This window comes from Streptopelia decaocto (genome assembly GCF_964273445.1).
Source record: "Streptopelia decaocto genome assembly, chromosome: 4".
In the NCBI taxonomy this organism is placed as follows: Eukaryota; Metazoa; Chordata; class Aves; order Columbiformes; family Columbidae; genus Streptopelia; species Streptopelia decaocto.
Window position 1 is genome coordinate 50883592 of NC_138658.1, and position 12333 is coordinate 50895924.

General features: G+C 41.2%; 1 protein-coding gene across 1 annotated transcript; it reads right to left on the reverse strand.

Moving 5' to 3' along the window:
* Positions 1 to 302: 302 nt before the first annotated feature.
* NIPAL1 (NIPA like domain containing 1) lies at positions 303 to 9191 on the reverse strand. Its single transcript, XM_082050800.1, has 6 exons — positions 9121 to 9191; positions 4994 to 5260; positions 3869 to 3925; positions 3322 to 3412; positions 1435 to 1595; positions 303 to 1296 (listed from the first exon to the last, which is right to left on the reverse strand). The coding sequence occupies exons 1-6, from the start codon at positions 9164 to 9166 to the stop codon at positions 692 to 694; spliced, it is 1227 nt and encodes a 408-aa protein (XP_081906926.1). The 5' UTR covers positions 9167 to 9191; the 3' UTR covers positions 303 to 691.
* Positions 9192 to 12333: the final 3142 nt, after the last annotated feature.

Below are 12333 nucleotides of genomic sequence, written 5' to 3' on the forward strand. Positions count from 1 at the left end.
TGCACATCTAGGGATTTGCAATGAGTTCAGGACTCCTAAGGTAGAAGAGCTAAGACTTTATTGTTAAAAACTGGATTTTGAAGAAGAACGGTTACCAAGAACTGCATTGCAGAAATTTTTGGTGACTTCTATTCAAGGTTCCCTGGTAGGTCATCAAAAATGAAAAAAACTTACATAAAATTTTATATTAAAAGCTAAAGGCCTTAAACAATATTTTCTTCGTATTATATCTCGAATTAATATCCTTCGGGTAGACTATCTACAAGTTTGCTTGGCAATAAACTACAAACATATAAAGAAAGCCTGAAATATTAAGGCCATCACTAAGATAACAGGAGAGTGCTTGTGACTTCAGCAAGGATTATCTTTTATCATGACGGCAAAATTGCACTTTGTAAATATATCTTACAAGCACCATTCTTTTCTGCTGAAATTCTCCAATAGGAGATGCTGCATAAAAAAGGACAAGGTTGTTCATTGCCTGACATACGATCACCATCAGGTGTCTGTCATGTCAATTATTGAACATTTTCATTCATCACTACCAACAGCTGGCACACAAAGGGGTAGCCCACACTTAAGTGGCCTTACAGTTTTCCAGAGGACTGCAGGAAAGAAGAGCATTCTGGTAGACACGGGTGGGTTGTCTGCAATTCACAATACTTCCAATGATGAACACTGCTTGAGAGTTTCATTGACTGAATAAAACATTGTCCTCCTCATATGCCAAAGCTTGGTCTTCCATGCTCTCCAGTAAAGTGTGACAGGTTTCGTATTCATGGTGTGGTAATGATGGTTCTTTGGTAACAGCGGACATCAACTGACTCCAGGTGACAACAGTATTTTTGAAAGCGTGCAATAGAAAAATGCCTATGATGATACTGCAAAATCCACTTAGGGTTCCAATGATATCACCCAGGTCCATACTACTCCACTCCTTGAACAGGATGATGGAACATGTCACAACTGTCGTGGTGAAACACACGTAATAAATAGGTGTCACTAGAGATGTATTGAACACGTCCAGTGCTTTGTTGAGATAGTTGATCTGAGTGCTGACTGAGAGCACTAAGGTGCCCAACAAAATGTAAACCAACGAATGTCGATAAACTGGCTTCTGCTGCAGCATTTGTTTAATGGCAATGCCCAGGCCTTTCACAGATGAGACAGAGAAGGCACCAATGAGGGAGCAAATTAAAATATAGATCAGTATATTTGTTTGACCTCTACTTGGAGCCACAATAAAAATCAGCACGAGGACAACAACTGTTAGGAGAACAGCAAATGTAACAAACGCTGTAAGAAAGAGGAAAGGCAAAAAGAGTAATGTGCATGAGATAAAATACCAGACTAAGCATACGCTAAAAGTGATTCGGTGGCCCAAACACTTCCTCTATGAACTGTGGCACAAGTTCATTGTAATTGCATACAGACCTGGATCTTGCAGCTTGCTTTCCATCTCATCTAGTGAGGTGACCTCCTCCTCCTCAGGGGCATGAATAACCATGACTGTTGACCCCAAAATGCTCAGTACACAGCCCAGCTTTCCATGAATATTCAGCTTCTCATTTAAAAAATAGGATGACAATATAGCACTGTTTGCAAAATATAAATATTAATAAAAGGTTCAGCTTTACCAGCCACGTGAGACATTTCAAATCTGTCTGTGTAACATTATATTAATTCAAAATCTCTTTTAAATTTACATCTATGGGAAACCAGCCTGAAACAATCAAATTTTAAGGAGTTTTGCAATAAGGGTGGTCAGGACCAGGAAGGTCAGGTCAGGTGTTTGGGGGGTTAGCAGCCCTGGTCCCTCCCCTCCAGGCTGTAAAGAGTCCAAATTGCTCAAGGAGCTTCATTACTGATTGCCTGGGTCAGGGATATGCACTCTCACACACCCATAGATTGACCACACAAGCTGTTATTTTCTAGCAGAAGTGGTTTAAAGTGCTTCTTTTTCCATTACAAGCAGTGCACACAAGTTTTGGAAACTGCTCCTCATCCCTCCCTGGGCTCTCCCACCCAGGCACAGTTTCTGCCCGGCTTGCCAGGACCCCCCAAAGACACAGAGAAGGCACATCCCCCCATCAAAGAGGACTGACCCCAAGATCTCTAAGGGGTTCAATATTTAACCAAAGGATAACAACATAGCCCAAATGAGGCCACCTTACAGTGCGCACGATCAGCCAGCTAGAGCACAACCTTAGGCACAGATACAGGCTTAACAGGGTGTAGGTATGCCCACAAATATTTTTCAACCAACCTATCAAATTACAGCTATTTGTTTTGCACAAGGGTGATGAGCTTGCTGACATGAAGTTCTTACGACCTCTCTGTTTCAGAAGAAAGATTGCCGCCCACATCAAAGGAGTGGTTGTTAAAACTCAGGCTGTTTTGAGAAGCAGCAGCCAGGCAGGCAGTTTGCAGCTACCTACATGCTGATCCCAGCACATCTGGAGGGGACACAGTTACACTACTTTTGCTATGACAGAATGGCCCAGGTTGGTTTTAAACACAATGTTCATATAGTGTACTCAGGTCTTAAATATAGGAGTTTTCCATTTAAAATACTATAATCCCATTTTGTTAATAAATTATTTCCCAGAAAGCCTGTTGTAAGCATTATCCATGTCTTTTCTGCTTCTGTGATAGCCATATTAATATATGTGCTTAAGTACTTGGAAATTTTTTTTTCTTTATACATAGGAAATAACGAGTGTTTGAAAGGCATTCGTATTTCAAAAATTTCAAAAGAACCACAGATTTCAACTGTGGATATTTAAAAAGCTAGAATTTTCTTTGCCTTCTTTTCAGAAGGACTTCGGAAAGACCAAACAAACCCAAAATGCTTACGAAGTGTGTCTTAATATGGAATTATGCTCCTATAAAAAAGAAATTGTTTTGAAAATATTTTAACGGGGGAATATTATATTTTCTTCTAAAGTTCTGTCACAAGTGAAGAAAAGGACTTTTTAAGAATGCTTCAGTTCTCTAGGAAGAGATAAATTACAGCCTTCTACCACTGTGCACCAGCAGTATACCTGGTAAATGCTGATAAGAAATACTTTATAATATAGGTGGAAGGTTGTTGGGAAAGTATATACTAGCCTTTGTAACAAGACTTCTCATTGCCTCTTCCCAGATAATTCAGTTTTAAATAAGCAAGGGATCTTTTCACCAAGGACCAAAAAGCATTTTTTCTCCATACATTGCTTTTCAGTTTTCTTACTAAAATTCTCTACTTTCAGCCAAAACCAGTATTTTCCCTCACACAGCAAATGGCTCATTTGCCAAGGTTTGCTTCCAGTTTGTACTGACCTTATGAGAACACTCAGTGCACCCAAGGGGGTAACTAAGGTTGCAGGTGCAAAAGTGTAGGCAGCAAAGTTTGCAGCTTCTCCTAATCCCACTGCAGAAGAAAGAACACTTGAGTTAGGTTGAGGGGTGGGCAATAAAAGGCGTGATACTGTAAGTATTTTGTATGATAGCTGTGATAGCAAATATAACCCAAAATCTATTTTCTACACTGTATATGCACATTTTATTTTCAAAATTATAGAAATTCCTCTGGGCATAATAAAGGCTGAAAAATGTGAAATACTTTCCCCCTAAGTACTCCTAGGAGCTGGAGAGATTCAATCCCTTTACATTTAACTGGATATTAAAGTTTGTTATACTGCAAAGAGCTTCAAAGAGCAAACACAATATTTGAGAGATGGGATTTCAGAACAACTTTTGTCATAAAGGTGATTGCAAAGACCTTTCTTTTAAGTGAGAAGAGTGACAAATTAGGGAATAAATCAAGTTAAAACAATCTGCTTTATGTGGCATTTACATAAAGGTTGAGAGGAAAGAGGTGACTTACTTGATAACAATCCCGCCCACCAAAGCCATTCCTTCAAATAAGAATATCCGCCCTGTCCTGAAAGAAAAAAAAATATAATCTCACCTTAGAAGAAACAGATCACCTTATTATAACAGACAAAACGACAACTTCACATTTGCATCTAGTTATATAAAGTACTGAAAGAGCATGTTATCTGGTCGTGATATGAAGAATATATCATTTGATTTTGACCGACATTTTTCATTAATTACTCTACTGCTTTTTGATGTGAACTTCTGAAAAATTATATTTGACTAAATACACATGGAGGGAGAGTTCCAAGCAAAAGTAAAATATCTATGAAGATTGTTGGTGAGCTTAAAAAATGCTTCAAAGTGCTTTTGCAGGTCAGATCCAACGTATTCATACTCAGCTACATTTTTGCTATCCTTATACTTTAAATTGAAAGAAATTAGAAAGAAAAATATCACTGCATGCTTTATTTTTTTAAATAAAACATAAGTATATAGAACATTCAGTAACACCTTTTTTTTTTTCAAATAACCAAATTTTCTGGAAGAGTATATTGCAAGAAACACAACAAACAAAACAAAAACTGCTAATGCTATATATTTAAATCCATGCAAAGGGAATTCTGAGATTAGTCTAATGGGTTTTTAAATGCTTTTTCTAGCTCTTCATCTGTTGCCTTTGATGAAAGAATAGTTGTACTACCTGTGGAAACTCCTGTAATGAGTATTCTTTCTACAGATAATTGCAAAAAAGACCTAAATCTAGTTAGTGTCTTAAGACTTTCCATCTCAAATTGGGGGGTGGGGAGGGGAAGAGACAGGTGTTTTGAAGGGTAAGACAAAGGGAGAACTGCTGTCAGGGAGGAAATATCACCACCTCATGAGATTTACTACCAACTGCTGCCACCACAGCCCTAAGAATACTGAAAGCTCAGTTCCTGTAATCACACACAGAAATAATACTGTATTTCCATCCCTAGTCAAGACAGGACTTCTGATCACGGTTAAAGTATGACACTTTTCAACTATGACAGTTTTAAACGTATAATCTGTGACTTGAGCCTTGACTTTGCCAAATTATAACAAAGGTGTTTGCATCTCCAGCCCAAGCAACGTGGTCAACACCATTTACCAGCTCGGGAGACTCCTTTGTCTGCCAGCTTCAAAAGTCCTTTCTTCTTCAGTATGAAACTAGAACCAATAAAGATACTGGAAACTATCGCCAAAGCCAAACCAACGTAGAGCCGGTATTTGCTTCCTGCAGGTGTGGAAATGCTCCAGTTTGTTTCATTGAGAGTCCCGTCCACAGAGGCAAGGAGAGAAGAGCGGGATTCGGACACATTGATGATCCGGCACCATGCTTGGCAGGAGTCATGGCAAGCAAAAGACAGCACAGCACCTGGGAAGAGAAAAAGGAGAATAAGTGATTCATGAATCAGGCACAACTCTGAAGGAGCCCCATCCTTGCTCTGCATGCTGCTTTCCACATCTTCTCAGAGCACTCGTCATTTCTGACTCTGCAAATAACACACAAAATCCACATAATATACACAATGCTGCCCCAGGTCATAACCAACCCCTGTAATTCACATGTGCATGCCTTATTTTATACGTATTTTTTGCACTACATTGGCTCAGTAAAACAATTAGGGCAATACCAAGGAATGTAACAATGAAGTATTATCTTAAATGTAAAATTTAACTTGAAATCCTAAAAGCTAACCTGAAACCTCAAGAAGAAAGGTTTCATTTGTGTTGTGCATAGATCACATCCCCAAAACACAAACATAGAAACCAAATCTATTATTTCAGACTTTGCCTGCTAGAGTAAGCCTGCTGTAAATCCAGGCTTCTAGTTTTACCTTTGTAGCTAAGATTTGGAAACAACTATTAGAATAGAGAAGGAAAAAAAACCTATATAGGGGGCAAACCCTTGCTTCATATGGATGCCAATACATTTTATTAAAATTGTTCGGTGACTACTGCATGAGACAGATCTTATTTAACCAATCACAAAATTTTGAGGTGAAGGCCTCATTACAACTCACAGCAATTTTCACCTAATCTTAACAACCCCCAGGTGGAAGGAGACCACAGCCTGCATGGGACAGTCCCCTTGGCTATTCCTGCAACACAGCTGTAGAGATGGGTGATCCTGAGCTGAGACTAAAGCTCCATACTCTCTGGCAGCCGAGCCTTATCAGCAACATTACGATGACAGCTGGTAGGAATAACATCATTGCTATCATCAGCCTAGACATGTTTTTTAAAGGAAGAAAAGGTATTGCATTTCCAAGAACAAAAGGAGTTGTTATTTTGCATGGGGCAGCAGAGGACAAGCAACAATGCTGCCACAGGGCTCACAGTAGTCTAGGCAGATGTTTCACAATTTCTCACAGTAGACTGCAGCATGCAAGCAGCGTGGATCAGAGAACCTAGGCTGGAATAGATTTTAAGGATAGCCTTTTTGGAAATAAAGGTTTTATTGCAAAGACATGTTAAAATATGAAACAGCAATGCAGAAATATAAAAGCTCAGTCTATTGTGACTCATACAAAGCATTGGATGCAACAAATAATTTTGTTTTCCATGTTTCCCCTGTAATTAAAATGACACATGAAGGATTCATCCCGCTGAGTGGCACCATCAGTAATACACTTTTTTTTTTTTTTTCCAATTGAAAAAAACATCTGGAGACTGGGTAAAAAATGATATGCCTTTGTGTCTTTTCATACATAAGCTCTGGCAATATTAATGTTCTGTCAAAAGTGTTTGACTGCACAATTAACAGCCAGTCTTGGATAATTCACCTAATGTTTACGAAGGAATAGTTAAAATATCAAAACTGTTAAAAACAGTATGAAATTTGACAGCATATCTTCATTTTCAGCTGACAATGCCAGTACCAATACCGGGAGATAACTGCCCTTCACAAGTAAGGAACTGAGAATAAACACTTGCTCCCAGTTGTCCTGTGCCATCCTGTACAACAAACATACAACAGTAAGTTCTCACTTGATTTTCGGGCTGTGCAGTCACATTTCCTTGTTTGCTGAGACAGTTTCTATATAACAGGAGTTGGTTTGTATTGCTAAGCCAGGCCTCGTAAAAATGGTCCCAGAAGACAGGTATGTCCATATTCTGCAGCTGAAGATTAAAATCTTAAAGAATTTACAACTACACGAAACTACTTTTGCATAGTGCATAGGACAGGTAGTATTCTGCCAACTTATCATTACTAGAAGTTGCAACTGGATAATGTAAAATAAATGGGATTTGCATCTGTATCTCGAAGTATTTTTAAATCCTGAAGTATTAGCATAATCTTAGAAGAAATTTTTGTATATACTTAAGTTTTGACATAATTATTAATTATTAAATATTAAATTACAAAAGAAAATGACAGAGAATTCCTTTAAGCATAAATGTTTCTCTTAGCTAACACACATCAGGGCAAAGCAAAAAAAGCAGAGAGGTTGCCAGTGAATCAAATCCCTTAGCTATCAATACCTTATAATGATACTAAATCAGATTGGTGACAGTTGTACCACTACCACTCAGCTACTACAGGCTTTATGTGAGAAGCACCAACAGCTCTTGCCTTTCATGAAAAGAAACCATCAAGACAAAAACTCTGGATAAGTGTGGTCTTTTAGCTACCTGCAATGGTAAAGGCAGCTTTCTATCAGTGTGTTAGGTTTCTAAAGAGCATATAATAACACTCTTCTCCCCCTTTTTGTGAATGGTGTACTTTCATTAACTGGAGATGAATGGCAGGCTTATTCCCTTCCATAAGACACTACTACGACTTTTTTTTTTTTTACTGATTCTTAAGTTTTCCATTCCCCAGCACACTTTACAACATCAAGTAATGAAAATTTAATCATGTCATCTGTATTAAGTCAGTGACTGCCACAGCATGTTTCTCTCCTTTCTGAAATATGCTCGCTCATATTTACAAAGAGACATTGCTTTTTTTGCCTGTTCCATCTGCCAGCTGAGAAGAGCCATTTTGAATGGTTGTGATCTCTGTTTATGGTGCTGAGAAGCTTTTTCTGGTTTTAAAAAACACGTCATTTGTTCCACTTGCATGCAAAGTGCTATGTCACTCCACTGATTAAAGAACCACCTGAGAGCCGGGAAGAGGAGGTGATCCAGGAATTACTATTACTTTATTGCCCACTTTGAACAGTCTGAAGATTACCTGGAAGCACTGAGGAAGGTGACAAATCTCTGAGGTTGCCTGGCTTGCTCAGCACCCAGTTTCTGTAGCTAAGCTAGTTTCACCACCCACTTCCAAACGTCAACAAACACAAACCTGTCAGCAGAACCTCTCTTTGCAGAAATAAACTCTCTGAGCTGTGACTCAAGGCTGATAGCAACGAGAAACCAGTCTGAGTTCAGGCAGCCACTGTTGTACCTTCTAAAGTGTTTTTACGATTCAGCTGAATTTAAAAATGTTTTCTCAAAAACCTAAACATTATCTGAGTCGAGTAGATCAGCCATCCTGCTACAAACAGCCCTTGCAGCACTTCTAACTTGTAGTTCTGCAAAAGTCTAGGGCTGTGGTTCATAGTGGCAGTCAGCTTAGTTTTCAGCCTGCCACTTTTAATACTGGTCCTAAGTCACCCGGAAAACTATTTGCTTAGCTTAGACATGTCATTTAACCGTTTTTGTTGCGCTCACCAGTCTGCTCACACCTGGCAGGGATATGAAATGCCTTTCTCGGTCACCTGGGAAATACCAAGCCCACTTTTGCCAAGGCCTGGATGCTGCGCTGAAAGTTGATGGGCTGAGAAGCAGCAAGGGGTGGTTCCCCGGCACATCCTCAATCACAAAAATGCACAAAAGATGCTGAAAAGAGGGTTTATACACGATCCAGTCAAGGGAGAAGAAGTGCAGGAACCTCACCGCGCTTGGCAGTGCCACACTCCTCCTAAAACGACTCCATGACGTCACGGCGGAGCAGTCTTACGTATGCAGGAGCACGACAGCCGCTCCCGCGGTGCGGGCAGAGGGGCAGCGCGGGGGGCTACGGCAGCGGCGCGCACGTGCCGCGCCCTCACCTCCGCGCGGTGCCGCGCACCCTACGCGCGCCGCCGCGTCGCCTGTTACCGCGCAACCCCCGCGCACCTTCCGCGTAGCGCCGCGCCCCCAGCGCGCCCCTCTACCCAGCGCCGCGCGCCTACTGTGCACCGCGCGCGGTGCTGCGCCCCTCTCCGCGCAGCCCCGCGGCTCCCGCTCCGCGCAGGCACTGACCCGTGCGGCAGGCCGGGCGGGCGGGCAGCGCCTCTCGGTGTCCCATGGCTGCGGGCCGCCCCCTCCGCGGGCTCCGCAGCGTCGCGGTCGGCGGCGGCGGCTCCGCCCGCCCGGGCGCGTCCCGGCGCACCTGGGCGCGCCCCACTCGCCCGCCCCGCTGCCCCCGGGCTGGCAGTTGGAGGTGGCGGTGGCATCCGCGCCGTGCTTGTGGGCGCGTCCGGCAGGGGAACGGGTACGGAGGACTCCAGGAGTGACCCCGAATGCTTTTCATTTCGTATAAATCATTATAAAGTCCCGGTTTTCACCTGGGGACTTCTGCGGCCCTACCTGAACCCTGAATCCAAAGGAAAGAGCTCTCTCCTGGGGTACCTGGGCAGTATTGGGGTCTACTGGAAATTTCTATAGATTTATTTTTCCTCCCCTTCACAACTGAGGCAAGAGGTGAGCAGTTTAACGTGCAAACACCTAAGTGCGTGATGGGCTGCCTGCACTAGCCCTGATCACTGGCTCTGCCAGACTATCCCAGCTTCGAAGAAGGGCAGCGTCTGGTGGTACTTACCCTCAGATGACTCCCTGTGGTTGAACAGTCTCCAGGGTGTCATAAGAAACAATTATTTGTACTACCCAATCAACAGTTTCAAGGTACAAGTCTAAGCCCTTGGTTTCACCATGGATAAGTGAAATACATTTACAAAATGTGTGGCTTAATAAGCCATTACATGCTAACCTAGGGTTGCCCAGCAAACATCCTGGAACAGTCTGAGGACCTTTAGCATGCACAGGGCTCTCCAAACTGGAGCCAAACTGTGCTATGAATTTTAACACATCTCCACAGAACACCATGGGGATATGCTGACATAAGTCTAGAAGAGTCATAGAATCATTTCAGTTGGAAACTGGAATGGAAACCCTCAGGATCATCGAGTCAAACCATAACCTAACCTAACTCTAGCACTAAACCATGTCTCTAAGAACCTCGTCTAAATGCCTTTTAAACACCTCCAGGGATGCTGACTCCACCACTTCTCTGGGCAGCCTGTTCCAGTGCCTGACAACCATTTCTGTGAAGAATTTTTTCCTAATGACCAATCTAAATCTCCCCAGGTGCAACTTGAGGCCATTTCCTCTCATCCTATCACTTGCTACTTGGGAGAAGAGACCAACGCTCTCCATGCTGCAACCTCCTTTCAGGTAGTTGTAGGCAGTGATAATGTCTCCCTTCAGCCTCCTTTTCTCAAGGCTAAACAGCCCCAGCTCCCTCAACCACTCCTCATCAGACTTGTGCTCCAGGCTCCTCACCAGCTTCATCACCTTCCTCTGCACTCTCTCTAGTACCTCAGTGTCCTTCTTATGATGAATGGCCCAAAACTGAACACAGGATTCAAGGTGGGGCCTCACCAGCACTGAGTACAGTGGTACAATCACTTCTCTAGTCCTGCTGGCCACACTACTTCTGATACAAGCCAACTGTGCTAACACTATGAAACTGTTTCTGACAAACAAAAAATATGAAGTCGCAAAAAACTTACAGCTAACAATCCAAGTCGATGGACAGACATAAAGAATGTGCAATCTATAATATAATTACGGAAGGGAGTGGGTGTACTTCATGTATGTATACTTCACTGATGATTTATGAGTACTTTGCACACCCAACTCATTTCAAAGAACTTTGAGACAATGCCAGGAAGAAAGAAACAACATAAAAATAATTTATCAACATCGATATATTTTTCTTTATTTTGGACGACATGTAAAGGTCAAATGGGAAAGAAAATAAAGTCTTGATAGGCAACCTGATCATCTGACATAAAGAGGAAAAAGATGCTAGTTCACCATTCAAAACGGTGCCTGTAACTGGTTCAGAGCAATGCCTGGGTCATCAGCTAATGCAAATCAGGGCAGCTCCATTTATTTCAGTGGGTCTGTGCCAACTATGGCTAAGCACAGATCAGCCTTTTCATATATGAAGTAACAATATGCATATACTAACAGTCAAAGCAATTTTGTGGCAGTTCTTTTTTTCTCCAAAAGAGAAATAGGTTGTTATGAAACCCTATTATACCTTTCTGGGTTATTGTACTATTTTTTTTTCATTAAATGTATGGAAAATGCAAGAGAGCAGTTATGTTAAAATTCTGTCACTTATGCAATGAATGAAATATTTGCTGAAACTGACTGTTAAGCACTGACTTTAATTGTTGCTTTTCAATAAAAATGGAAGCACTGAATATTTAGCCAACTTTATACTTCTGCATTTATAAATGAAATAGTCACTAGAAACCTCATTTTTGTGCCTTAATAAAACCCACCTTGTCTCTGTGTTAGCCATAAATGACTTAATTAAACAAAGTTTGTGTGACTTCTTGGCTTTGTCATAAATTCTTTAATTTTATTGAGGATTTTTTTTCCTCGTACACATATACACATAGTTCCTTATATGTCCTATTATGAAGTATTTAATTAATTTATCATCAGTAGCGAGCATGATGACATTGGGTTTCACCACAGTGAGAAAAACTTCATTGTGCAGCTAGATGTGAAGAAAGATCTGTCTTTTTTGTGTGTGCATTATTTAGGAAAGCTGCCTGTGGCATTTTGAAGTCCTTTCATCATTGCTCAGCTTCTCTGTTCTGCATTACTCTTCTGTGCCTGCAGTTGCTGCTATCCAACAGGGTCTATGCTTGGGCTCCATTCAATACAGCATCTCTATTCAATACAGCAGCTACAGGCAGGTTTATTGCCTGTCCTGACATGCAGCCACACAGAAATTACTGAGCTAGGTTTGAGAATGGAGTTCTGACCATGGGAAATCCACCTGCTTCCAAATGCTGTTGATTTAGTGTAGACCTGTAGGAGCAACATGTAAAGAAATTGACTTCAACTGAGGCAAAAAATCGATGCCTCTGGATTGCAGTTCAGTATTATTAGATTGCTGTACTTGCTGTGAAGAGCTTAATCCTATAGATATTGCCTTAAAAATGCCCTGATAGTGCCACTTTAACTCCTACTTTGATGCAATGAATGAAAGAGAAGCAAGGCTAGATATTCCAACCCCATGTTAACTACAGAGCATTTTCTACCATGATTATTAGTGACAATATAATATAGTGATTTTCTTTTAAGTAGAATTAATCTCAGTTGAATTACCTTTGTATTTGTGAACATTTTAGCTTCATTTCCTACGTTATTTTAGCTCGAAATAAAATTCTG